The sequence below is a fragment of the Populus alba genome, chromosome 11 (assembly GCF_005239225.2).
Source record: "Populus alba chromosome 11, ASM523922v2, whole genome shotgun sequence".
NCBI classification, from domain to species: domain Eukaryota; kingdom Viridiplantae; phylum Streptophyta; class Magnoliopsida; order Malpighiales; family Salicaceae; genus Populus; species Populus alba.
Window position 1 is genome coordinate 4,152,988 of NC_133294.1, and position 24,867 is coordinate 4,177,854.

At 37.8% G+C, this 24,867-nt stretch overlaps 1 protein-coding gene across 1 annotated transcript; it reads left to right on the plus strand.

Moving 5' to 3' along the window:
- Positions 1 to 349: 349 nt before the first annotated feature.
- LOC118061396 (disease resistance protein Roq1-like) lies at positions 350 to 6,634 on the plus strand. The gene is made up of 7 exons (XM_073412534.1): positions 350 to 846; positions 1,197 to 2,295; positions 2,449 to 2,877; positions 2,954 to 3,706; positions 3,813 to 4,485; positions 4,695 to 4,838; positions 6,049 to 6,634. Exons 1-6 carry the CDS (start codon positions 350 to 352, stop codon positions 4,769 to 4,771), a joined length of 3,528 nt encoding a protein of 1,175 aa, XP_073268635.1. The 3' UTR covers positions 4,772 to 4,838; positions 6,049 to 6,634.
- Positions 6,635 to 24,867: the final 18,233 nt, after the last annotated feature.

A 24,867-nucleotide genomic window follows, 5' to 3' on the forward strand; every position in this document is an offset into this window, starting at 1 on the left:
TACAATTCTTCAACATGTCTATAAATTCCAATGTGCTTCGCATTTGACTTCAACAATTAATTAATATTTTTTTTATTTTCACTGTTTGATTGTTACGATGCATGACTACATGTCATTTTATTCATTCAGATCACTTGACCCCCAAGAAATAGAGTAGCGATTATAATCAACATCAAGTCTTGCAGATAAAGCCAAAAAAGCCTTCAGGTGGAAACGTTCCGTACCATAGAGACAGTATATAATTGGTGTCCCGTTGATCATGAACTATCCACATTAATCCTGCAACTTTTTTTTGCTTTTCCCTCATTTGTTCAGATCCTTGAAAAGTTTTATCTTTGCCAGACTTGAAATGGCTGGTGGGAAATACCAAGAATCCTCCTCTTCACGGTTTTCTAACTGTAAACATCAAGTGTTCTTGAGTTTTAGAGGTGAAGACACCCGCAGGAAATTTACCGATCACCTCTACACGGCCCTAGTCCAAGCAGGGATTCACACATTTAGAGATGATGATGAGATTCAGAGAGGACATAATATAGAGTTGGAGGTCCAGAAAGCAATACAACAATCAAAAATATCGATAATCGTGTTCTCCATAGACTATGCTCGGTCGAGATGGTGTCTCGATGAACTTGTTATGATCATGGAACGTAAGAGGACTACTAACTCCATAGTTTTGCCGGTATTCTATGATGTGGATCCATCCCAAGTCAGAAATCAAACTGGGAGCTTCGCTGCAGCATTTGTGGAACACGGAAAGCGCTTCAAGGAGGAGATGGAGCGGGTGAATGGGTGGAGGATTGCTTTGAAGGAAGTTGCAGATTTGGGAGGAATGGTTTTAGGAGATGGGTAAGTTATATCTCTTGATGAAACTACACATGGCATAAGATTTTAGAATGCTGGTTCTGAACTCTTAATTAATTCAGTTTTTGCATTTAAGTATTTAGACGAAGATTGATAATACCACTCCCAATTTAGAGAAACTAAACCACTCCTAATCCAGAGAACATATAAGAAAAATAAAATAAAATACTTAAGATTTCTTCATTGTTTCATGATTTTTTTTCCAAATTTAACCATCAATCATTGACACACAACCTGCTTTAATTTCCTAGATAAATGTCGTTTATTTCTATTGCTTATAGCTAGAGAGACTACCAATTATCGTACATTAATTGTATTTTACTTTTCTGATGTAGGTACGAGGCACAGTTTGTCCAATCTATTGTGGAGAACGTCTCAAAGACTTTGGATCGAAAAATATTTCATTTGCCTTTTCATTTCAGTGGTAGAGATTCTGTAATACAATATATCAACTCATGGTTGCAAGATAGGTCCCATAGTGCTGCCATTGCTTTACTCTATGGAATTGGTGGAGTTGGAAAGACTGCCATAGCCAAGAATGTTTATAACCAGAACTTTTATAAATTTGAAGGAAAGAGCTTTCTTTCAAATTTTAGAGAAAGGTCAAAGGAATTCAAGGGTTTAGTTTGCCTACAGAGGCAACTTCTTTCCGACATCCTAAAAAAGAGTGTTGATGAGATAAATGATGTTGATGAAGGAATTTTGAAGATTAAGGATGTAATATGTTGTCGAAGAATTCTTATTGTTCTAGATGACGTTGAGGAAAGGGACCAATTCAATGCAATCCTTGGCATGCAAAATTGGCTTTGTAAAGGAAGCAAAATCATTGTAACGACCAGAAATAAGGGTCTGCTTTCAGCTAATGATGAGTGGGTCAAGTGCAAAGTTGAACCTCTAGATAACGGAAAATCACTTGAGCTTTTCAGTTGGCATGCCTTTGGACAAGCTGACCCTGTTGAAGGTTTTGTAGAGGACTCTTGGAAAATAGTGAATCATTGTAATGGACTTCCATTAGCCCTTCGTGTTATTGGTTCTTCATTATCTGGTAAAATTCGAGAAGTATGGGAAAGTGCATTGCATGAAATGGAAGTGATTCCAAATTGTGAAGTTCAAAAGATTCTTCGAATAAGTTACGACTCTCTTGATGATGATTACCAGAAGAACTTATTCCTCGATATTGCTTGTTTCTTCAATGGAATGGATTACAATTATGCTGTTAGGATACTAGATGGGCTCGGTATAGGTGCAAGATTCAGGATTGACAATCTCATCGATAGATGTCTTGTAGAAATTGTTGAAATCAACACTGATAAAAGGTTGTGGATGCATCAACTCGTAAGAGATATGGGAAGGGAAATTTCTCGTCAAGAATCACCCCAGTGTCAAAGAATATGGCATCACATGGAAGCTTTTACAGTTTTGAATGAAACAAGTGTAAGTACCTGTTTTTGTTTTCCTATCTGCATGGTATTTAGGCGTCTTAAAATGTTCATGCTTTTACTATATTGAAAGAAACTACTGTAAGTACCTCATTTTGTTTATTCTTTTACTTTCTTTTCTCATATACTTTTAATATTTTTGAAGCAGGATGCTGAAAAATTGCGTGGCCTTACCATTGATATGCATGCATTCATGGAAGATAATTGTACCAAAGCTATCTGTGGTGATGCAATGGTTCGCCACAAGCATAACTTCTTTCAACATTATCGTCTTCCTACGTTCCCCTCTCGAGAATGGCTTTCTGACCTTTTCTTCGGGGAACAAGTACAAAGTGGTCAAGCAAGTTTGTTACCCGTCCTCAGCACGGATGCTTTGAGAAAGATGCAAAATGTAAAATTTCTCCAACTAAATTACCTGAAGTTCCATGGAAGTTATGAACACTTCCCTAAGAATTTGGTATGGTTATCCTGGCATGGATTCTCTTTGAGATCCATACCAAACCAATTATGCTTGGAGAAGCTTGTGGTTCTTGATCTATCCAGAAGCAGTCTAGTTGATGCTTGGAAAGGAAAATTGGTATGTATCTGGTCTCTCTCCATAGCTATCACTTTTATTTTCAATTGATAACAACTAAAATCGAGTGTTTTTGCAGTCTCTTCCAAAATTAAAAATACTTGATCTGCGTCACTCACATGGCCTCATTAGAACCCCAGATTTGTTAGGTCTGCCAAGACTTGAAAATCTAATACTTGAAGACTGCATCCATTTGGTTCAAATTCATGAATCTATTGGAGATTTACATTGTCTCATGATGTTAAATCTGAAGAATTGTAAGAGTCTCGTGGAGCTTCCAGAGGCAGTGAGTCGATTGAATTCACTTCAAGAGCTTTATTTAAATGGTTGCTCAAATCTTGACAGCCTGAATATGGAGTTAGAGCATCATCAGGGACACAGGTTGCTTCAAAGTGATGGATTTGTTGCTAGTACATCATACATTTCATCTTTGTCGTTGAAGCTATTGTTTCCCTCTAGGTTTTCAGCAAGGAAAACTTCGAGATTTACATTGCCACACTCCTTGACGAGACTAGATTTAAGTGGAACTCCAATTCGTTTTCTTCCAGAAAGCATTAAGGACCTCAGTCCACTCATAGCCCTGACTTTAAGAAATTGCAAAATGCTTCAGACCCTCCCAGAGCTTCCATCCAATTTGTCTTCGTTAGACGTGTCTAGTAGTTATTCACTGCAAACAGTTCCAAATCTAATCCCTTGGACTGTAGTGTATGATTGTGATCAATTAGTTGACATCCAAGATTCGATGAAGCTAGAATTAATCCAGAAGGCTGACTCACACATGTTCAGAATAATGGAAACGGTCAACGCTCAAATACAGCCCTGGATATTTCAGGTCCTCACACACCCGTTTTATTGTATTTCAAATCTATATTTGTGTACTTTTCCAGGAAAATTCTTCCTTTGCTCATTTTATAATGGACATCGTTTTGATGGTACAGGTAACAGTTTTTAAGGGCGTATTCAACGTTGTCTTAGCTGATGAAGATGGGATGTTTAAGTTCTATGAGGAGGAGGAGGAGGAGTGGATAATTCAGAAAGAGTTTGTGGGCTGCCTGTCATTCCAAATAGCCTCACCTGCTGCTCATCGGATATGTGGTTTTAATCTATTCACAAGGTTTTGTACCACGTCAGAAACCCTTCTCTGTGGTTCTGTTTATCTCGAAATCAGAAACAATACCAGTGGTCGATCCTTGTTTTGTCCCGCCTCTTTCTCTCCTAGTGGCTACAAGCACGGGAATGCTGTACTCCAATCGCTAAGCCACTGGAAATTAGGGGGCGATGATCCTACATTTGATAATGGTGATGACGTGAGCATTTCAGTGCTTCCACTTGATCCAACTATTCAAATAATGATGGTTGGTGTCCTATGGTTGCATGAAGAGGAAGGAAATGGTGATGATGATGATATCCAATCAAAGAATAAAGTTATCACATCCCAAAGTAGTAGCTCATCATACAGGGAAGCTATCACAACCCACAACAGTAGCGATGATGATGATGTACATCTAGCCAATGTAGAAACAGCTACTCATATTTTTAGGAATTATTCCTGTGCTGCGCGTTATAATCCTGGCAACTTGGAAGTATGTTCGTGGTTATTTGAAAAGAATGGTGAGAGGGTATTAATAATCTATTATATTTTAAAGCAATTAGATATTTGGTATTATATTTTAAGGCTTTAATTGTCAAGGCTTCCTCACAAAGTTCATGTCATTATCTAGTCTTTTTTTTATTGTAACCACTGTTGATTAGACTCTGCAATTTTTTTTTTGTTTTTGTCATTTGATATGGATGAGTTTTGTGCTTATTTTTCTCGGTAGGGATATTGGAAGAAAAAGGGAGGCATCTTTGTTTAGCCTCTTGCATGGTTGGTGGCGCTGTAAGAGAGAGGGGTTGATTCTTTCGAATTGCGGAGGAGATCAGCGAGCAACAGATTATCTCGTGACACATTTGTCTTCACTCAGGTCTTTCTTGTTGTTTTTGCATTTCAAGTTATTTTCTTCGATGTGATTGTTTGAAGATTCTCTCAAGGCTTTTTAGGCTTATTATATAATGAGATATTCTTTTGGATGAGATTAATTCATTTGCCATGGCACGAAATTGTTTATTTTCAGCATTTTTGTGTTTGCTGTTAAAGAAATCATGGTCATGTCTTTTTGGTGTTGGTTCTTGGTTTTTGAAAGATAGTCTGTTTTAATTATCCGTAAGGCTGTAAAAAAACAAAAAAGACATGTTTATGGTTTTCTTGGTTTTAGAAAATATGATTTTATCAAGATAAGTCTTTGAAAAATAAGGTGTGGCTGCCACCTTCCAATCACTAGATTTTCTTTTATGGGATAAAAAAAACAGTAAATTACTCCATAGAGTACATGGTAATGATTAACGCGTGTTAAGGATGTAGTTGTTGGGGTCTCCATTGACAAAGCCACCATGGTGGTGATGAACCTTGATGGTGAAAGTGTTTCAAGATGATAATGACAACACACAGTAGCCAAGTGACATGGAGGATGGAAAGGGATGGAAAGTTGGTGATGGCTGTGGAAAAAAGGCAGAGCTTTATTTGTGGCAGTGTATAGTAGTGCTCGACTAAGTGTTTGAGTGTTGCAGCTTTCCTTCTTCATCAGTTTTTTTTTTCTTCCCCTGCTTGCTTCCTCATGGGTTCTGTTCTGTTGCTCCAACTTTTTTCTCTTTGTGTCTTTGTGGTTTGCTCTTTTTATGAAAGATTGATGACTTTGCTTTTGCCTTTTTTCTTTTTTCCAGTTTATTTTATCTTTAACAGCTTTCATTCTTCCTTCGGAGATGTTGGTTAGGTTTCTTTGTTTAAGTTGGATCTCTATAGGCAGATTCGCTTCTGTTTTTTTTTTTTGCCTTCTTTTTCCCCCTCCCATATATTTATGCCCAAATTGAGGCATTGTTTGCTGTATTTTCCCTACAATGTTTGTTTAAATTCAGGAGATGGTTCGTGTTTACATAGATTTTTGTGTAGGAATTTCTTCATCCCTGTCGTGTAAATAATTTATGGGTTTCAAACTCTTTATAATTCAGGAGATGGTTCGTGTTTATATAGATTTTTGTGAAGGAAAATTTCCCACCTGCTACTGTGGGAATTCAATATCAATACTTTTGCTTGAATGTCATTTATGGTTGATGACCTCTTTTTTTCCCTTTTCACAGTTTGGGTGTTAGATTGGAAGGCAGCAACACACCAGCTTTTTGGATATATAGTCGCCTTGATGCCCTACTCTCGATTCAGTTCATATGGCTGATTTCTATAGTTTTAATCTATGAGCAGTTTAAATGCAGTCAGTGCAAAGTGTTCTTCAACCAATACTACCAGTAGGTGTTTTTAGCTTGAACATTGTGAAAAATTAGAAATCAGTTCTGGATTGTGCATTAAGTGTAGGTCTGCTTAGAAGTTGAGATGAGAAGATGAAGGCTTAAGCTGAAGCAGACCATGGAAATGTACAGCTTGCAAAGAAGCACTTTCTGCAAAAACGAAACTAGTTCCATTTCATCATCAACTGCACAAAAAAATTGAAAGAAGTTGGCTGTCATTGAACTCAATCCTGCATTTGAACATGAACTCAATTGGCTCAGGAAGGAACTTAACTGAAGATATCAACGTCTCCAAAGATTACCCCTTGCGAAGTGCGGGCATCAAATCTAAGTGTGTGTGTGTATAAAGGTTCAGAAAATTTTCTTCACGTACGGCTCATGAACTTTTTTTCATTCAAACCCGCTGGGGCCAAAAGCCTATCATGGACCCACATTGTTATTGTTATTGAATTTTTCTTTTTAATTCAATTTAATATCTGATAAAAAAAAACAACGTTAATAAATTTATTAAATCCAAAGAGAAAAGGTGATAACAATGACTTGGAGAAAAAATATTGCCAAAAAGAAAAATAATTATAAAATTGAATTAAAAAAATATTCAATATCAAAAGAAAAATATAATTGAGTTAATTCGAGTTAACATGACAAACTCCCAACTCGAGTCATGATGTTAGACCATCCTTATAGAAAATAAATAAAAATAAATAAAAAGGTTCAATTTTTAAAAAATCAATAATTAAAGATGAAATTAAAAATTATAAAATCGGTGTAAAAAAGATAAAAATAAAATATCAATTTCAATTCGGGTTAATATTGGATACCTCGATCCAGGTTAAGATAACAAAATGACCGCATTGAAAATAAAAATTATGAAACGCAAATCTCAACCATCAAATTGTTAAAGAATAAAATAAAAAAAATTAATTTCAAAAAAAAAAAAAAACAAAAAAAAATCATTGAAATGAATGAGGACCAAATATTGAACACATAAAATAATGTAAAATGTCTGAGTCAATCTAAGTTAGCATGATGTTGGGTTATCCTCATAGAAAGCACATCAAAAAAATAAAGAAGTTCAATCCTTAATAAACCTAATATTGAAAAATAAAATTAAAGCCCAAATTGACTTAAAAATCAATTTTTCTTACAATCAAACCCTCTACAAATTCAATTAAATTTGCAATAAAATCCAATTAAGTCCATAAACATCCAATTTAGGACTTTTCTCTTCAAATTGAATTTTCTTTTCCAACAAGGCTCTCATCATGCTATCAAATTTTTAATCTTTGTATTTTTGTCCTCCTTAATTAATTTTTCTGACCATTTCCTGAGCACTCTCGCCTCCTATTATTTTTTTCTAATTTCTTCCGACTATATATTTATTTATTATTACTATTTATTACTATTTTATTATTTATTTCATTATTTATTTTATTATTTTATTATTATTATTTTTTTGTTATTATTATATTTTTTTTATTTTTGTGTGGGGACCCAAAAATGGGTTGCAACATATGGTTTTGTTTTTATCTTTTATATAGATAAATTTTTTTAAAATAAAAATATTTATTTTTATATGATATTTTAAATGTGTAGCCTTACATGTTATTCCTTTATTTCTTTTTATTTTATTCAATCAATTTAATATCCTATTTTTCAAGATTAAATATCTTGATCTATATTTGTATCTTGGTTTTTTAATTTTTATTTTTAGATATCATTAATGATTATTTATTTATTTATTAGTACACATAATTGTTAGTTCATTTGATTACATGTGTGCTTAAACTTTTTGATTTGTTATATATTTTGAATTATAAAAATACATTGAAAAACCTTATATATATATATATATATATATATATATATATATATATAACCAATAATAGAGTATAAAATATAAATATTTAACCAATAATAGAGTACGGATCACATAGATTGTTATGCATGCACAATAAGACATCATATTCGAACTCGATAGCCAAATACTTCAATTATTCGCCACTAGCAAAGAATCCAAAACACATCACCACACCCACCAGACCACCTTGCAATGCATGATAATATGAATAATTTAAGATTAGTCAGGCTGAATAATTTAAAATTGTGAGCTACAATCTCAACAGGAGTCTTTCTCATCATCATCCCTCTTCAAACGCATCCCCATCGTGACCCTGCTTTGTCAGAAACATCGCACAAAACTTTTCAGTGATAGGAAGTCGAATATGTAATCCATAACTTATTAAGTTTTTTTAATGTTCTTAATTGTATGAATTTTGTTGTTTGAATTTTTTTCATATGAGAAAATTTTGTTGGAAATTAGTTGTTTTCTTTTCAATTTTTTTTTTAATTAAATTAAAAAATCCAAGGACATAATTGAACTTTAAAAAGGTTTAAGTGGCTTGATCAGGAGCTAAAATGAAAGAAAAATAAAGTTTAGAAGTCAATTTGTTAGAAATTAAAAGAATCAGTAAGTCTAGAGACTTAATTGAAATTTGGTTTATGTTAATTAATGCAACTAGGGATTTAATTGAAGAAAAAACAAAGATTGAGAATCAATTTGTGTCAAGATTCTCAATCTGTGTCAAGATTGCAATAATTAAAGGTTCAAAGACTAAAATGAATGGGTGTTGAAGTTTTGAGAGGCAAATTAATTTAATCAAGGGTTAAATCAAAAGAATTAAAAGTATAAAAGGGAAATTGAGGATGAAATTAAAGAATATCAAGACCAAAGACCATATTGTAAAAGACACTAAGTGCTCAATCAAAGAAATCAAGTGGCATGATTGAAAAGATTATTAAAGATTGTAACCAATTGAGGGTTTGTTTGTAAAATAACAAGAAAATAGAGGCCAAAATTGACTTTCACTTATTAAAAACATTTTTAGGTAATTAGTTCAGAATTAAACTCATTTACCTGCAATTGGCTAATTAACATACAATTTGAAACATAATAAAGGTTGCCCATTAAATATATGCATTAATAGAAATAAATTAAAAAATAATAATCTTCAAACTTGGTCAAATACAAGTTGAGTGAACTCTTCACTCAAGGGAAACAAATTGAATAAAATCAATTGATTTGTAGCAATCTAATTTAAGTTATTTTCTCTTGTATAGAGGAGGTGTTGCTAATTTATTTTTTAAAAATAGAAATGGTTTATGACATCTTAATTTTTTTAATTTGTGTAGATGTTAAGGGGAAAGTTAATCGAGTGTTATATGAACATGATCATTGCTAGTTTTTCTTGTAACGCTTCTGACGACCATGAATTATTAGGTGCCAACCAAGAATAAACACTTGAAAGATAGACATCCACTTACAATGCTAGCTCGTTGAGTACTTTTAGAGTGAAATTTTAAACGGGATTTTTATTATTTTTTTATTTTTTTATTCGGTCAGAAATTTTTGATATTACATATTTCATCACTATCTATTTCAAAAATAAATGGCATAAATTTTCTATCTTATTGGTGGAATATTTTTTGTAGGTATTTTCATAGCTATTTGCTAGTTTTCTAGTAATGAAACGACTAAAAAAGAAAAATTGCATTAGTCCTAAATGTTAATTAGGAGTAAATTGAAAGCAATCCCTCTTTGTTTTTAGTATGATCAGATATCTTTGCTCAACTACTTGAAAGACATTTGATACAGTACGTTTTGGTCTCACCCGAAGACAATATTTTTTTTTAATTAATTTACCACTTACAACTGCTTGTTGTTTGGTCTACTAACGATGTTTTATGAAAAAAAAAAACATTTATAAAAGCATGTGAGGTCAGAGAAACTGATTGGAATATACAGGAGATGTTTTAGAAAATGGCAATTAGACGTAATCGAAAACTAGGAGAAATTAATGGCAAACACATATAAAATTTAGAGATTTAATATTATGTTATTAAAATAAAGGGATTAACTAAATAATAATTAGCCTTGGCTAACAGATATTATGTTATATCAATTTTAAAACCATTCGCCCATGTCTTGGACCCAGTTGTAGACTTGCTCTGAGGACACATCTAAAATAAATTCCGGGTAGCTGCGTGATCCAATTAACTTTAAGTCAATTATTTTATAAAAATAAAATAATTTTATTTTTTGTTTTAAAAGTAATTATTTGATGTTGATCCCATTCAGTTTCATTGGAAGTTAACAAGATTTAGTTAAATTAATATTTTTTATTTAAAAATAAAATAATTTTTTTTTTAAATAATTATGTGATGTTGATCCGATTCAATTTCATCGGGAGCTAGCAAGATTTAATTAAATTAATATTTTTAAAAAATTTAAATTTTATTTATAAAAAATATAATTCACGAGTTTTTTGTACCTGAGAATAAACCATTAAACACCTCAAATTCCATCGTATTCATACCGACGCAGTGAAAGGTTTTTATTGGGCAGAGGGTGATGCTTCTCATTTCTATGCTAAAAATATTGGACACTTCATTAGCATCATCGATTGCATTTCTCATTTCTATGCTAAAAATTAAATAGGCAAGTTATTTGATGTTTTGATGATTATTAATTATATGTTTAGGTTAATAATCTTTTTTTAAGCTCAGAAAGCAAATGATTAAGGGTAGAAAGACAGTTATTATTTTTTTTTTTTAAGGTTTAGAGATTTTTAAATAATAAAATTAATAACTTTTTGGTAAGAAAATTGCAATCAATACCAGATAAAAATGAACGTACTCTATTAAGGAATATTGCACTGGAAGCAGTAAAAAGCACTGTAAAAGAAATTATACACATCAATTATGTATACTTAATTATACCCATGGTGCTCTAAATATATGTGGGAAGAAAAATCCTTAAGAACAAGAAGGTCATGAAAGAAACAGAAATGATGTGAATAGCCATAAACTTCTCCTCTTAATTAGATTTTTCTAACTTGATTCTTACTTCAGGATGTCACTATCCATCAGCTTCTGGAGTTTATTTTCTAACTTGATTCTTACTTCACCAAAATTTTCCATGCATAACTGGTCAAGCCTAGACATTCCGACTTTCTGCTTCCGCCATTAGCCATGGAAAATTCAGTGTGCATTTGTATAATCAAATAGATTAGTGATTATATTCAACATCCAAGTCTTGATCAAAATAAAACCAAAAAAGTCCTCACGCGGAAACGTTCCATACCATAGAGAGAGACGTGCCAGCAATAAATTCGTTGTCCGACATTTTCCATGGAAAATTCAGTGTACATTCGCCCTTGTAGGGATGACTTGTCTTAAAATTACAATCCACCCTTTCTCTCTCAATTTTAAAACCATTCGCCCATGTCCAGGCCGGTAGTAACTTGAGTGTGTCTGTTTTTTAAGTAGTTTTTGTGGTTATGATTTAAAAAATATAAGTTTTAAAAAAGTGTAATTAATTAATATTAGTTGAATTTAGATATTTGTTTGGTAAAAATTGTGATTGAAGTTTATGTGCAACAAAAAACATGTATAAAATATTTGGTGGTTGTGTGGTTGCGGTTGTTTTTTAAAGTGCTTTTTACTTGGAAATACATTAAAATAATATATTTTAATTTTTAATTTTTTTATATTAATACATCAAAATGATCTAAAAATACCAAAAAAATATTAATTTGAAGCAAATGAAAAAAATAAAAAATTATCAAATTTTTTCAAAAGCGCTTTTGAAACGCAAAAACAAACAGTATTTTACGAAACTCGGTTAAAAAAGCATGTAAAAACTGATTCACGGAAACTGCGTTTAAAACTCAATTTTTTAGTGGACCCCGCAGTATAAAACATAATTTTATCAAATACCCTGCTATGTTTTGTGCACGCCTAAACATTCCGACTTTCTGCTTCCGGCATTAGCCATGGAAAATTCCTCACGCGGAAACGTTCCATACCATACAGAGAGTGGACTTGAGGGGATGACTTGTTTTAAAATTACAATCCACCCTTTCTCTCTCAATTTTGAGCAAATTAAAAAAAAAAAAAAAAAGGTCCTAACGCGGAAATGGTCCGTACCACAGAGACTTTAAAGGTTGATTTAAAAGCAGAAAATTGATGAACTGATAAGAGAACATCAGCGAAGGGAAAGTGAAGATTGCAGGTAACTCTGCTTATCTCTTTTAGTATTATGTTATATTGTGGAATGTAACTCATCGACCGATTTCGTTGGTTCAGCATAGAGATTTAATTTATCATATGCTTATCTCGTTTGGTTTTGTTTGTAGCATGTGAGGTCAGAGAAACTGATTTGAATATATAGGATGTTGCTACCCAATTTTTGACCCATCTTTTTAATAAATTTTTCGAAAAATCCAAAAATAGTGAAAAACAACAAAAATCCAAAAATATGTTTTTAATATATTTGCAATGTTTTTAGCATTTTCAACGTCGTTTAAAAAGAATTTAATTTTTCAAAAGATTTTCAAACGCGTTCGACTTTTCACGCGTCGTTTTTAAAATCATTGATTTTCCTCATCGAGTCGACGTTGATATTGCTCGTTTTCAAAAAAATACAAAAAAACAAGAAAAATCAAATTTTACAAAAAAAAAAGAAAAAAAAAGGTTAAGAGACCAATTTTGAGACCCAAATAATATTTTGCAGGGAGTTTTGAATATTGGAGGGGGAGGCAACCTAAGAACTTTTTTTTTTTTTTTTCTCTTCACCCGAAAGCAGCCGCTCCCCCTGGCCCAATACCATTTAATCCCTCTCTTTTAGCTGAAAATTAGGGACTTAGCCCCCCACCCATGGTCTTCTTTTCCTTGTTTCCCGCCGACATGGAGGCCCCTCCTGATGAGGAGAGCCCCTATTTCTTCTCATCCCAAGCGATGTCAGAGAGGGGGGGGGGATTGGTGAATTTTTTCGGGACTCGAAGGCAGTGGGCAGAGACCCACGGATGTCCCTCACCTTTTGAATTTTCTTCTTCTCCCTGAACCGGCCAAAAAACACAGCCGAGAGCCCCCTCACTCTTCCAGTCCTGGCCCCATTTTCTTCTCCTTTTCCAGCCAACAAAACCGGAGCAGCCACCACAGCCGGAGCAGCCACTACCGCCGGTTCTCTCCTCTTTCAACCACAAGACAGCCCCATCTCCGCCTCTTAATCGCCAACTCTCCCCATTTTTCCAGCCAATCGCACACAGACCCCTCCCCCCAAACGGCCACTCATTTTTTTCTCTTCTTCAATCTCTCCACAGCCGATCACCAAGACAGCAGCCTGCTCATCAAATTTTTCCCTTTTTTCTCACCGAACCCCACTGCCCAGACGATCCCCTGCCTCTGATTTTGTTTTTCTTCTTCCCCCCGGAGGATCTGCCCTCCAGCGATCTACCTTCCTCCTCCCCGCAGACCAGCGGCCATGTCAGCTCCACCGTAGCTTCAACAGCCTGAGCTCAGCCTCACGCCGGACAGGGACCAGACGAGGGGCCAGACCGTCCACAGAAACCGAACCGACCCCCTCCTGGCCGATCCATCCCAGCAGCTGCTTCTCCCCGCAGACCCGTGATCATCAACGCCACCACAAACCAGATCGGCCTCCAGCAGCGCCGTCCGCACCCGAAGCAGAGGAGAAAAAGAACACCGCAGACCCATTTGTAGATCCGAAACGGAGAAGAAGACTTGAGAACAGATCCGGGAAAGAGCAAGAAAAATTAAAATCTACTGTTGTTGCGTTTTCTGGACTTTGCAGGTGGCTCTACTTGACACCGCCGGCGAGGAAAGGACGAGGGGAAGAAGGCGATCCGGACCCCCCCGCTGTTGGATTTTTTTTCTGGTGGCGGCGGCGCGTGGAACCACGCGCCGCCACTGTTCCTGCTCCCAGAAATCAAGCTGAACACTTTTCCGGCGGCAGAAGGCTATCCCTGTAATTTCAGTCGGTTTTGGGGTTAATTTTTGTAATTGTAATTGTTTAATGTAACATTTGTGAAATTTTGAGTTTTTTTTTATAGTTTGTATTTTATATAAATGTGGATGTAAAAAAAGAAAAAAAAAGAAAAGAAAAGAGGAAGTGATAAATAATAATAATAAAAAAAAGAAATGTTTGTGTGTGTTTGTATTTTTTTTTTTATGTATGTTATTGAATAAATAAAAAAAAGGAATTTAAATGTTTTTTTTGTTTTGGGCGGGCTGGAACATCAGCCCAGCCCATTGCGGCTGGGCTGAGTCCAGCCCTGTTGCGTTTTGGGCCAGAACATCAGCCCAGCCCATGCGGGTGGGCTGAGTCCAACCCTGTTACCAGAGGGCTGGAACACCAACCTAGCCCATGTGGCTGGGCGGAGTCCAGCCCCTTTTCACCCCGGGCCTGAACATCAGCTTAGCCCATGCGGCTGGGCTGAGTCCAGCCTTGTTGCCTTTTGGGCCGGAACATCAGCCCAGCCCATGCGGCTGGGCTGAGTCCAGCCTTGTGGCTGGACCAATACAGGCCCAGCCCACGAAGTTTGAAAGTGAATGTGGTGTGTATTTTTGTTTATGAAATTTTTTTTTTTATGATAAAATTGCAAGAATAAAGAAGAATTTAATATTCTGATTTAATCACGGATAAAGAATCATGAACTTACATGTAAGTTGTATTTTCTAAAATTCGATGAAAGAACAGAATTTTTAAAACTTCTTTAACACATCAAGTCCGCAAAGCAGCTTACCTCAGGTAGGGTGCGTTAGGGGTGCTAACACCTTCCCTAACCACAACCAGTCCCTTACCCGCGATCTCTGACAAGACCAGTACATCAGGTTTCCTAGTAGCCCTCAATGAATTACTAGGTGGCGACTCCAAAGAACCAAATCAGCAAAACAGAACGAAAAATCGCCAGCCGATGCCGCGCGCCGGATTTTTTTAGGGGGTGCGACAGAATGGCGACTCCGCTGGGGACGGTATTGTTTTTAACATTATTGGACTAAGCTTTGCATATTTGATGTGTTTATGTCTTTGCATTTTTGGCTTATTTTATTTTTGTTTTACCCATGCATTTTGTAGAATTGTCTCATGCATCACGTAGTGTAATGTTTTAAAGCACACACAAGCTTCAGGTTAGGAGGGGGACTAGCAGCTTACCTTACGACTTTTAGTCAAGGTTTAAGTTTGTGTAAACCCCAACTCTTCGTTGAGTGCTTAGACTGGTAATGGTTGGTACACGTGCCATCTCATTGCCTACAAGCCCCCATATTGCCTTCACGAGGGCGATCACTGGGACAACGAGAGTCCCTTTTTAGAGACCAAGTAGGAAACCTACCCTGTCTCACGTAAAAAGATTAGAACCTGTCTTTAGGATGTATGTTTCGTAGACATTGTTTTGCATCCGAGCAAGCCCTTCTTGAAGCATCTTGAACTCCAGACTTATGGGTGACACATCGGTCGTCACTCCGAAAATTTTCATTGTAGAGTTTGGGCAAAAAGCACGATTCTTGTTCCATCATACAAGAGTTACGACCATATTGTCACCCCTCGAAGGGCGAGTTCGTCATATAGATTACATATTCATACATTTATCATGCATGTACCGGGTTGAAAAGTAGGTTTCCCCGCACAAGTTGTGCTGCAAGTGATTGAAGAAAGGATGGAAGTGAAGAAAGATGCTAGATAGAGGCTCATTATCAGATTGAGTTTGAGAGCATCAAAGGTGAAGTAGCTGAACTCAGATATGCTCGAACAAGTGTTGAGCATCAAATGGAAAGATAATGTCTGCACAGTCTTCTGTGGGAACACTACTTGTCCACGTCCAAGAGAAGTTGTATCTCTCATCTTCCGTCATGAACAACAACAACAATGCCTTCAGTCATCAACTAATGACAACTCTGATTCTTGTCCAGTTACACTGTTAAGTGTTCATCGCCTCCACATCAATAAATGGAACCAAATGACTATTAGCCTCCTGTATATGGTGCATTAGTCTGCTTTGAGGTTACCCCAATTATGAGCTCAATTCCAGTTCAGCAGCACAAGGTGTTGGTCTGAAAAACCATAATCAGACACTGAACTTCTACGTGTGGCACGAGCAAAACATTGTACTAGGCAGAGGAGTCAGGCCTGGTTTGAAAATATGAGTAGTCGTCGAACTTCAACGTTGCAGAGCTCTCTCTATAAAAATCTGTTTATAATGCTGCAAGTTGAGAGTGCAAGAGAGGATTTACTAATTGCATATGCTACAAATATTTCTCTCATCAGTTTCAACATGAAGAAACTGTAGCAGGTTGAAGAGCCAGATTTGGTTTGAAAAACATTGAGCAGACATCAAACTTCAACATTGCAGAGATCTCTCGGCAGGAATCTATTTGTGGATCTGTAAATGGGAAATCCAAGAAGGAATACAGTATTTTCATATCATTTATGATTTTCCTCGAACAGTGCCAGTATTTAAAACGCAAAAGTAGAAAGAAGAGACATGCCTAGACTGAAAAACATGAAGAAGACTGAAACTTCAACAGAGCAGAACTCCCTCTATTGGTGCTTGTTTGCTGCACCATTCGAGAGGAATCAAAGAAGAAATAGAGGAGATTCATGTCCATCATTGTCTCCCATAGAAGAGATAAGGCATGATTCCACGTGTCAGTAGTGGCGATACTACAAGTTTCTGGGCACTGCTAAGATTACCAAGCTGTTGAAAAGTTTTCTAACAATCCTCAACCAACCACAACAACAGTGGAAGATTGAGATGATGCTATGAGGATTTGCCGAAGAATTGAACAAGCTATGAAGAGAGGAAAGATTGAAGGATCTGCCATGGATTCTAAAACAATGATGAGAGGTGAATCAGGAGATGACTTTGACGGTGTGAACCCTTAATTATGTGGTATAGCGAGGTCTTACGGTAGCATCAATTGCTCAAATGTCTTTGCCAAGATGGGACATTCCTCTGCCACTTAAGTTGGTCGACCAGAATCTGCCAGATTCTAGACTTTTGCTAGACTCCGACAAATCCCATGCAACCACCATTTTCTGGATGGTTTAATCCAGACAAGAGATGTGATGTCATGATGGGGTCCTCAACCATTTCAATTGAGCAATTGCAAGAATTTCAAGAAGCGAGTCCTGAAGTTGGTGAGCAAGGGACAAGTGGAGCTTGCAAAGGAGGGTGTCATTGGTTATATTGTCCCCCGAACATCATCAAAATGACATGTGATTGAAAGTGCTTGGCAAAACACAGATATTGCCAGAAAAGCTGATTCAAGAATGGTGATGAACAGTCAATCATATTGTTATGGAATTCTGCATTTTGTTTTGGGATCACATCTCATCCTTCAACGAAACATGCCTTGCTTTTGTCTCTTTGTTGTTTTGAAATCAACAGATGTTTAGCATTTTATTCTGACAAAATATTTTGATCAAACTCCAACATGCGATAAAGGCTAATCAATCCTGAAGATTAAAAGTGTTTTGATTTTAGAAATGACTCAATTCTTGTTTGAAATGACATGAGGTGACCAAACAAATTTTGAGCTCACACACAAAACTGAACCACACATCATATAGCTAAGTTTTAGCAGTATGCATAATGACATGTAGTGGATTCGGTAGTTATGGACTCATGAATCATGATTCTTACAAGTCCCAATCATTACACTGGATGAGGTCAAAATTTATCGATTCTAACTGACCTTGCTTGAAATGAGAAAAGGCCATCTTTGATATCCCTTCACTTTCTAAAGGTTATATCCCTTGTAGTCCCATTTTGAGCTGGATAGAATATTCTTTTCATAAAAACCCTTGACTAGGATCACACCCCATACTGGGGGCAGATGAGAGATATGTTGGAGACATTGATATAATTAATGGATAAAGGGGAAGGCTTAGAACAAAAGTCCAATGATTGAGAGAGAGCTAGAAGAAGACACATAGACTGGGGGCATATAAGAAAGTTTTGAGGAAGGCTATGAAAAAAAAAGAACGAAAAAAGAGTTGAAATTGCATTCACTTAAAGATAAGTCAAAGATAAAGGAAGGAGAACGCTTATCAAGTCTATGAAAAGCAAAAGAAATTTCAATCAAGGAAAGACACAACAAAAGTCAATACCAGAAAAAAGACTAAGTTGTAAACGTGACTTTTGGTGTCCATTATAAAGCCTATGATCTTATCAGATGATTAAGGTTGGTTATTCATCAAGGAAAGGTGGATTTGCATTATGACTTATGTTAAGAAAAATCTGAACTTTGAGGTTAACAAGGTTATATGTCGTTTCCTCTACAAAGACAATAATAGAAAAGAGTTGATGAATAGTTGATGTTGATCCTAGGTCTTTGAAACCCTCAAACACCTTTTGAGCCTGTGAAATTCCTTTCTTTCATAGCCATGAACCATAGCCTGCATTACGTGCTTTTAAAAGCCCTTTTAATCAAGCAAGCAATTTGAACCGATAAATGGCGCTCTCAAAACTTAAAGAGCTTTTCCATAAGGGTCGTGACTTCATGAATTAAGCTACTGGTTATTATGCATGCTGATAAAATAAATGCTAAGAAAAGAAACAACTTTTCTTGATAAAGCCTGAGCATCTTGTTTTTGAAATTCATAAAAATGTCACCTCATCACAGACCATCAAATGATATACCCAATATCAAGGATTCAAATTGATACAAAAAACCATGGAAAAAGCCATTTTAATCCTACAACGGGTCGATTTCTGTTTTCAAAACACAAGACAATCAAAGGACTGTGTATTTCGAATAACGTGTGTTGGGTCTTTGATAAAAAAAAAAAAAAAAAGGCTTGATTTTCAAAAGATTTTCAAAAAGGACATCTCTGATTTCATTTCAACAAACTAGACTTTGAATAGACATGATCTTTGAAATATGAGAGTTGATTCCAGAACAAGGAAGATTATCCAACACAGAAGAACATTGATTGAGTATGCAAAATCGTTGATAGAAATGACATTGAAGTCCTCGACACTCTTTGAAAAGTTGAGCAGCTGGGGGCAATACAGTAGACCTTGAAAAGGAAAAACAAGCAATGCTCAGATCAACTATGAGGCAATGATTAAATGATGAATCAGTGAACTAAAGACAATGATGTTCAAAGACAGATAATCAATGAACGAGCACATTCAGATCATACTGGGGGCAATGTCATTCCAAAATAGCCCATGCTCTAGGGAACCCTGTCAGCAATGGAGAAACAAGGATGTACTTGAAGGACATTTTCATATCATCATCTTTTGAAGCATGGCTAGCAATCGTTGAGGATACATGAATGAATGCAGTTGAATGGTGAAAAGATGCACATCACCAAGACTGGCTGTGGAACAATGCCGCACTTGAAGGACAATCTCATATTATCATCCTTTACAACATGGTTGTTGACAGATGTTATCACACAACTGCATTGAATGAATGTCAAGAAGGACCCACCTCGAAGACTGACTGTGGGATAATTTGTTTTGAAGCCAGATGAGCGCTTCACCGCATGAGTATGGGTGATAAAAGCAGCATCATTGATGAGGCCGCGGCATTTCTTTTCACAATCTGATTAGAAGAGTTGAAAGGAATCTATTGAGAAAACACTGAGCATACAACCATGAGCCTTTGTACTGCAAGCTATGAGATGCATGACTGAATGACTAAATAAGTTCCAAGAAGGATGATGATAACATGTACTTGAAGAGTATTGTTTCAACTAGAGGCAAGTTCATGACTGATTAACAATCTTGATGGGTGTTGGCATGATGCACACAATCAATCAGAGGATAATCCTCAGAAGAAGCCAGGAGAGAAAATCCTTCATGATGAATCAAGCAGTACCACACTTGGGGGCAGGGTCAAGCTTGATGAACGAGGCAAGCAGTAATTGTCGAAGACAACTTGGGATGGGCACTGCATTTACAGCTGAATAATGGCCAGTACATGAATGAGTCAATGCCTCGGAAGAACAAAGAAAGCTTTGGAATGCAAACAAAGGCACCCTATGAAGATGGAGCATCAAAGAGGGGGGACCTATATTTCAAATCAGGTAAGGATGCATGCATATCATCTAACCTTAAAAAAAAAAAAAAAAAAAAACTGTTTGCACATATTTTTGAATTGTTACAGGAAAATCCTTAATGAGGTCCAACAAGATGATGGAAAAAGAAAGAAGCATTGTGGTGACGATAAGAAAGAATCGGCTTTGATCATGGAATAAAAGGGAATATGGGATGAACCCTACCATTAGGAAAATCCCAAAGAAATGAATAGATCAACCTTGCAACCGGGAAGCCTTGAGTTTTCAACCCTTGCAGTCAGGAAACACCGAGTTTTCAAACCCTATGATCGGGAATTATCAGGAAGCACCAAGTTTTCCAGCCCTTCTTCTGTCATCCCCTCAGGACTTCGCCAGGTAAGTCCTATTTTTTACACTTGTCATATCACATTCTTTCCATCTGGGTAGGTCGCCCATCATAATAAGACCGTTTTTCACTTTTTTTTCCATCTGGGTAGGTCACCCATGACAATGAGACCGCAATTCATCATATTTTTTCCACGTGGGTAGGTCACCCATTATAATGAGACCGCACTTCACATTCTTTCCATTTGGGTAGGTCACCCATTATAATGAGACCGCACTTCACATTCTTTCCATTTGGGTAGGTCACCCATTATAATGAGACCGCACTTCATATTTTTTCCATTTGGGTAGGTCACCCATCATAATGAGACCATTTTTCATATTCTTTCCATCTGGGTAGGTCACCCATTATAATGAGACCACTTGTTGCACATTCTTTTGTTCCAGTTGAATGAGGTCGCCAGATGGGATCTCATATAGCTTTGGTTAAAGGGAATCGCCAGATGGGGTTTCAGGTTGACCGAGCTACACACATTCCTTGGTTATGGTTAAAGGGGATCGGCGAAGGAATCTCAGTTTAACCTAATTGGAAAGGATTTTGGTTCTGGTTGAAGGGGATCGGCGAAGGGATCTCAGTTCAGTCTAACCTACACATTCCTTGGTTACGGTTAAAGGAGATTGACGAAGGGATCTCAGTTTAACCTAATTGGAAAGGATTTTATGGTTCTGGTTGAAGGGGATCGGCGAAGGGATCTCAGTTCAGCCCAACCACACACTCCTTGGTTATGGTTAAAGGAGATCGACGAAGGGATCTCAGTTTAACCTAATTGAAAAGGATTTTGGTTCTGGTTAGAGGGGATTGCTGAAAGGAATCTCAGTCTAACCCAACCCTACACATTCCTTGGTTATGGTTAAAGGGGATCGACGAAGGGATCTCAGTTTAACCTAATTGGAAAGGATTTTATGGTTCTGGTTGAAGGGGATCGGCGAAGGGAGCTCAGTTCAGCCAAACCACACACACCTTGGTTATGGTTAAAGGGGGATCGACGAAGAAATCTCAGTTTAACCTAATTGGAAAGGATTTTGGTTCTGGTTGAAGGGGATCGGCGAAGGGATCTCAGTTCAGTCTAACCTACACATTCCTTGGTTACGGTTAAAGGGGATTGACGAAGGGATCTCAGTTTAACCTAATTGGAAAGGATTTTATGGTTCTGGTTGAAGGGGATCGGCGAAGGGATCTCAGTTCAGCCCAACCACACACTCCTTGGTTATGGTTAAAGGAGATCGACGAAGGGATCTCAGTTTAACCTAATTAAAAAGGATTTTGGTTCTGGTTAGAGGGGATTGCTGAAAGGAATCTCAGTCTAACCCAACCCTACACATTCCTTGGTTATGGTTAAAGGGGATCGACGAAGGGATCTCAGTTTAACCTAATTGGAAAGGATTTTGGTTCTGGTTGAAAGGGATCGGCGAAGGGATCTCAGTTCAGCCAAACCACACACACCTTGGTTATGGTTAAAGGGGGATCGACGAAGGGATCTCAGTTTAACCTAATTGGAAAGGATTTTGGTTCTGGTTGAAAGGGATCGGCGAAGGGATCTCAGTTCAGCCCAACCACACACACCTTGGTTATGGTTAAAGGGGATCGGCAAAATGGATCTCAGTTTAACCTAATTGGAAAGGATTTTGGTTCTGGTTAGAGGGGATTGCCGAAAGGAATCTCAGTCTAACCCAACCCTACACATTCCTTGGTTATGGTTAAAGGGGATCGGCGAAGGGATCTCAGTTTAACCTAATTGGAAAGGATTTTGGTTCTGGTTGAAGGGGGTCGACGAAGGGATCTCAGTTCAGCCCAACCGCACATTCCTTGGTTATGGTTAAAGGGGATCGACAAAGGGATCTCAATTTAACCTAATTGGAAAGGATTTTGGTTCTGGTTGAAGGGGATCGGCGAAGGGATCTCAGTTCAGCCCAACCACACACACCTTGGTTATGGTTAAAGGGGATCGACGAAGGGATCTCAGTTTAAACCTAATTGGAAAGGATTTTGGTTCTGGTTGAAGGGGATCGGCGAAGGGATCTCAGTTCAGCCCAACCACACACACCTTGGTTATGGTTAAAGGGGATCGACGAAGGGATCTCAGTTTAACCTAATTGAAAAGGATTTTGGTTTTGGTTGAAGGGGATCGACGAAGGGATCTCAGTTCAGTCCAACCACACACACCTTGGTTATGGTTGAAGGGGATCGGCGAAGGGATCTCAGTTCAGCACCAACCACACACACCTTGATTATGGTTAAAGGGGATCGGCGAAGGGATCTCAGTTTAACCTAATTGGAAAGGATTTTGGTTCTGGTTGAAGGGGATCGGTGAAGGGATCTCAGTTCAGTCTAACTACACAAGACCTTGGTTATGGTTAAAGGGGATCGGCGAAGGGATCTCAGTTTAGTCTAATCACGCAGAATCACTAGATGGGATTTCAGGTTGATCGAGCTACACACCGATTTTTGTTCTTGTTAGATCGCCAGATGGGATCTCAGGTAAACCCAATCAAAAGGGAAGGTCGCCCGTGAAAATAGACCAGAGTGAGTATGTGTGGGCAGGTCGCCCCTGAAAATAGACTAGTGTGAGAGTGTGGGTCGGTCGCCCCTGAAAATAGACCAGAGTGAGTATGTGTGGGCAGGTCGCCCGTGAAAATAGACTAGTGTGAGTGTGTGGGCAGGTCGCCCCTGAAAATAGACCACTTTGAGAGCATGGGGGCAGGTCGCCCGTGAAAATAGACAAGTGTGGGTGTGTGGGCAAGTCGCCCAAGATATTGAAATCATTTTCCTTTTGTTTTCTTTACAAAGCTTACTATGCAAAATTTTGAGGAATTTTGCTTCGTATGCATTGTAAAGAGGGGGCAACTGTTGCTACCCAATTTTTGACCCATCTTTTTAATAAATTTTTTCGAAAAATCCAAAAATAGTGAAAAACAACAAAAATCCAAAAATATGTTTTTAATATATTTGCAATGTTTTTTAGCATTTTCAACGTCGTTTAAAAAGAATTTAATTTTTCAAAAGATTTTCAAACGCGTTCGACTTTTCACGCGTCGTTTTTAAAAATCATTGATTTTCCTCATCGAGTCGACGTTGATATTGCTCGTTTTCAAAAAAATACAAAAAAACAAGAAAAATCAAATTTTACAAAAAAAAAAGAAAAAAAAAAGGTTAAGAGACCAATTTTGAGACCCAAATAATATTTTGCAGGGAGTTTTGAATATTGGAGGGGGAGGCAACCTAAGAACTTTTTTTTTTTTTTTTTCTCTTCACCCGAAAGCAGCCGCTCCCCCTGGCCCAATACCATTTAATCCCTCTCTTTTAGCTGAAAATTAGGGACTTAGCCCCCACCCATGGTCTTCTTTTCCTTGTTTCCCGCCGACATGGAGGCCCCTCCTGATGAGGAGAGCCCCTATTTCTTCTCATCCCAAGCGATGTCAGAGAGGGGGGGGGATTGGTGAATTTTTTCGGGACTCGAAGGCAGTGGGCAGAGACCCACGGATGTCCCTCACCTTTTGAATTTTCTTCTTCTCCCTGAACCGGCCAAAAAACACAGCCGAGAGCCCCCTCACTCTTCCAGTCCTGGCCCCATTTTCTTCTCCTTTTCCAGCCAACAAAACCGGAGCAGCCACCACAGCCGGAGCAGCCACTACCGCCGGTTCTCTCCTCTTTCAACCACAAGACAGCCCCATCTCCGCCTCTTAATCGCCAACTCTCCCCATTTTTCCAGCCAATCGCACACAGACCCCTCCCCCCAAACGGCCACTCATTTTTTTCTCTTCTTCAATCTCTCCACAGCCGATCACCAAGACAGCAGCCTGCTCATCAAATTTTTCCCTTTTTTCTCACCGAACCCCACTGCCCAGACGATCCCCTGCCTCTGATTTTGTTTTTCTTCTTCCCCCCGGAGGATCTGCCCTCCAGCGATCTACCTTCCTCCTCCCCGCAGACCAGCGGCCATGTCAGCTCCACCGTAGCTTCAACAGCCTGAGCTCAGCCTCACGCCGGACAGGGACCAGACGAGGGGCCAGACCGTCCACAGAAACCGAACCGACCCCCTCCTGGCCGATCCATCCCAGCAGCTGCTTCTCCCCGCAGACCCGTGATCATCAACGCCACCACAAACCAGATCGGCCTCCAGCAGCGCCGTCCGCACCCGAAGCAGAGGAGAAAAAGAACACCGCAGACCCATTTGTAGATCCGAAACGGAGAAGAAGACTTGAGAACAGATCCGGGAAAGAGCAAGAAAAATTAAAATCTACTGTTGTTGCGTTTTCTGGACTTTGCAGGTGGCTCTACTTGACACCGCCGGCGAGGAAAGGACGAGGGGAAGAAGGCGATCCGGACCCCCCCGCTGTTGGATTTTTTTTCTGGTGGCGGCGGCGCGTGGAACCACGCGCCG

Excerpts from the sequence above, each read along its gene's own strand:
- LOC118061396 (XM_073412534.1), top strand. The coding sequence starts at position 350 with ATGGCTGGTGGGAAATACCAAGAATCCTCCTCTTCACGGTTTTCTAAC. Across the intron at positions 3,707-3,812 it reads TACAGCCCTGGATATTTCAG|GTAACAGTTTTTAAGGGCGT; the intron begins GTCCTCACACAC and ends TTGATGGTACAG. Across the intron at positions 4,486-4,694 it reads GTGGTTATTTGAAAAGAATG|GGATATTGGAAGAAAAAGGG; the intron begins GTGAGAGGGTAT and ends TTTTCTCGGTAG.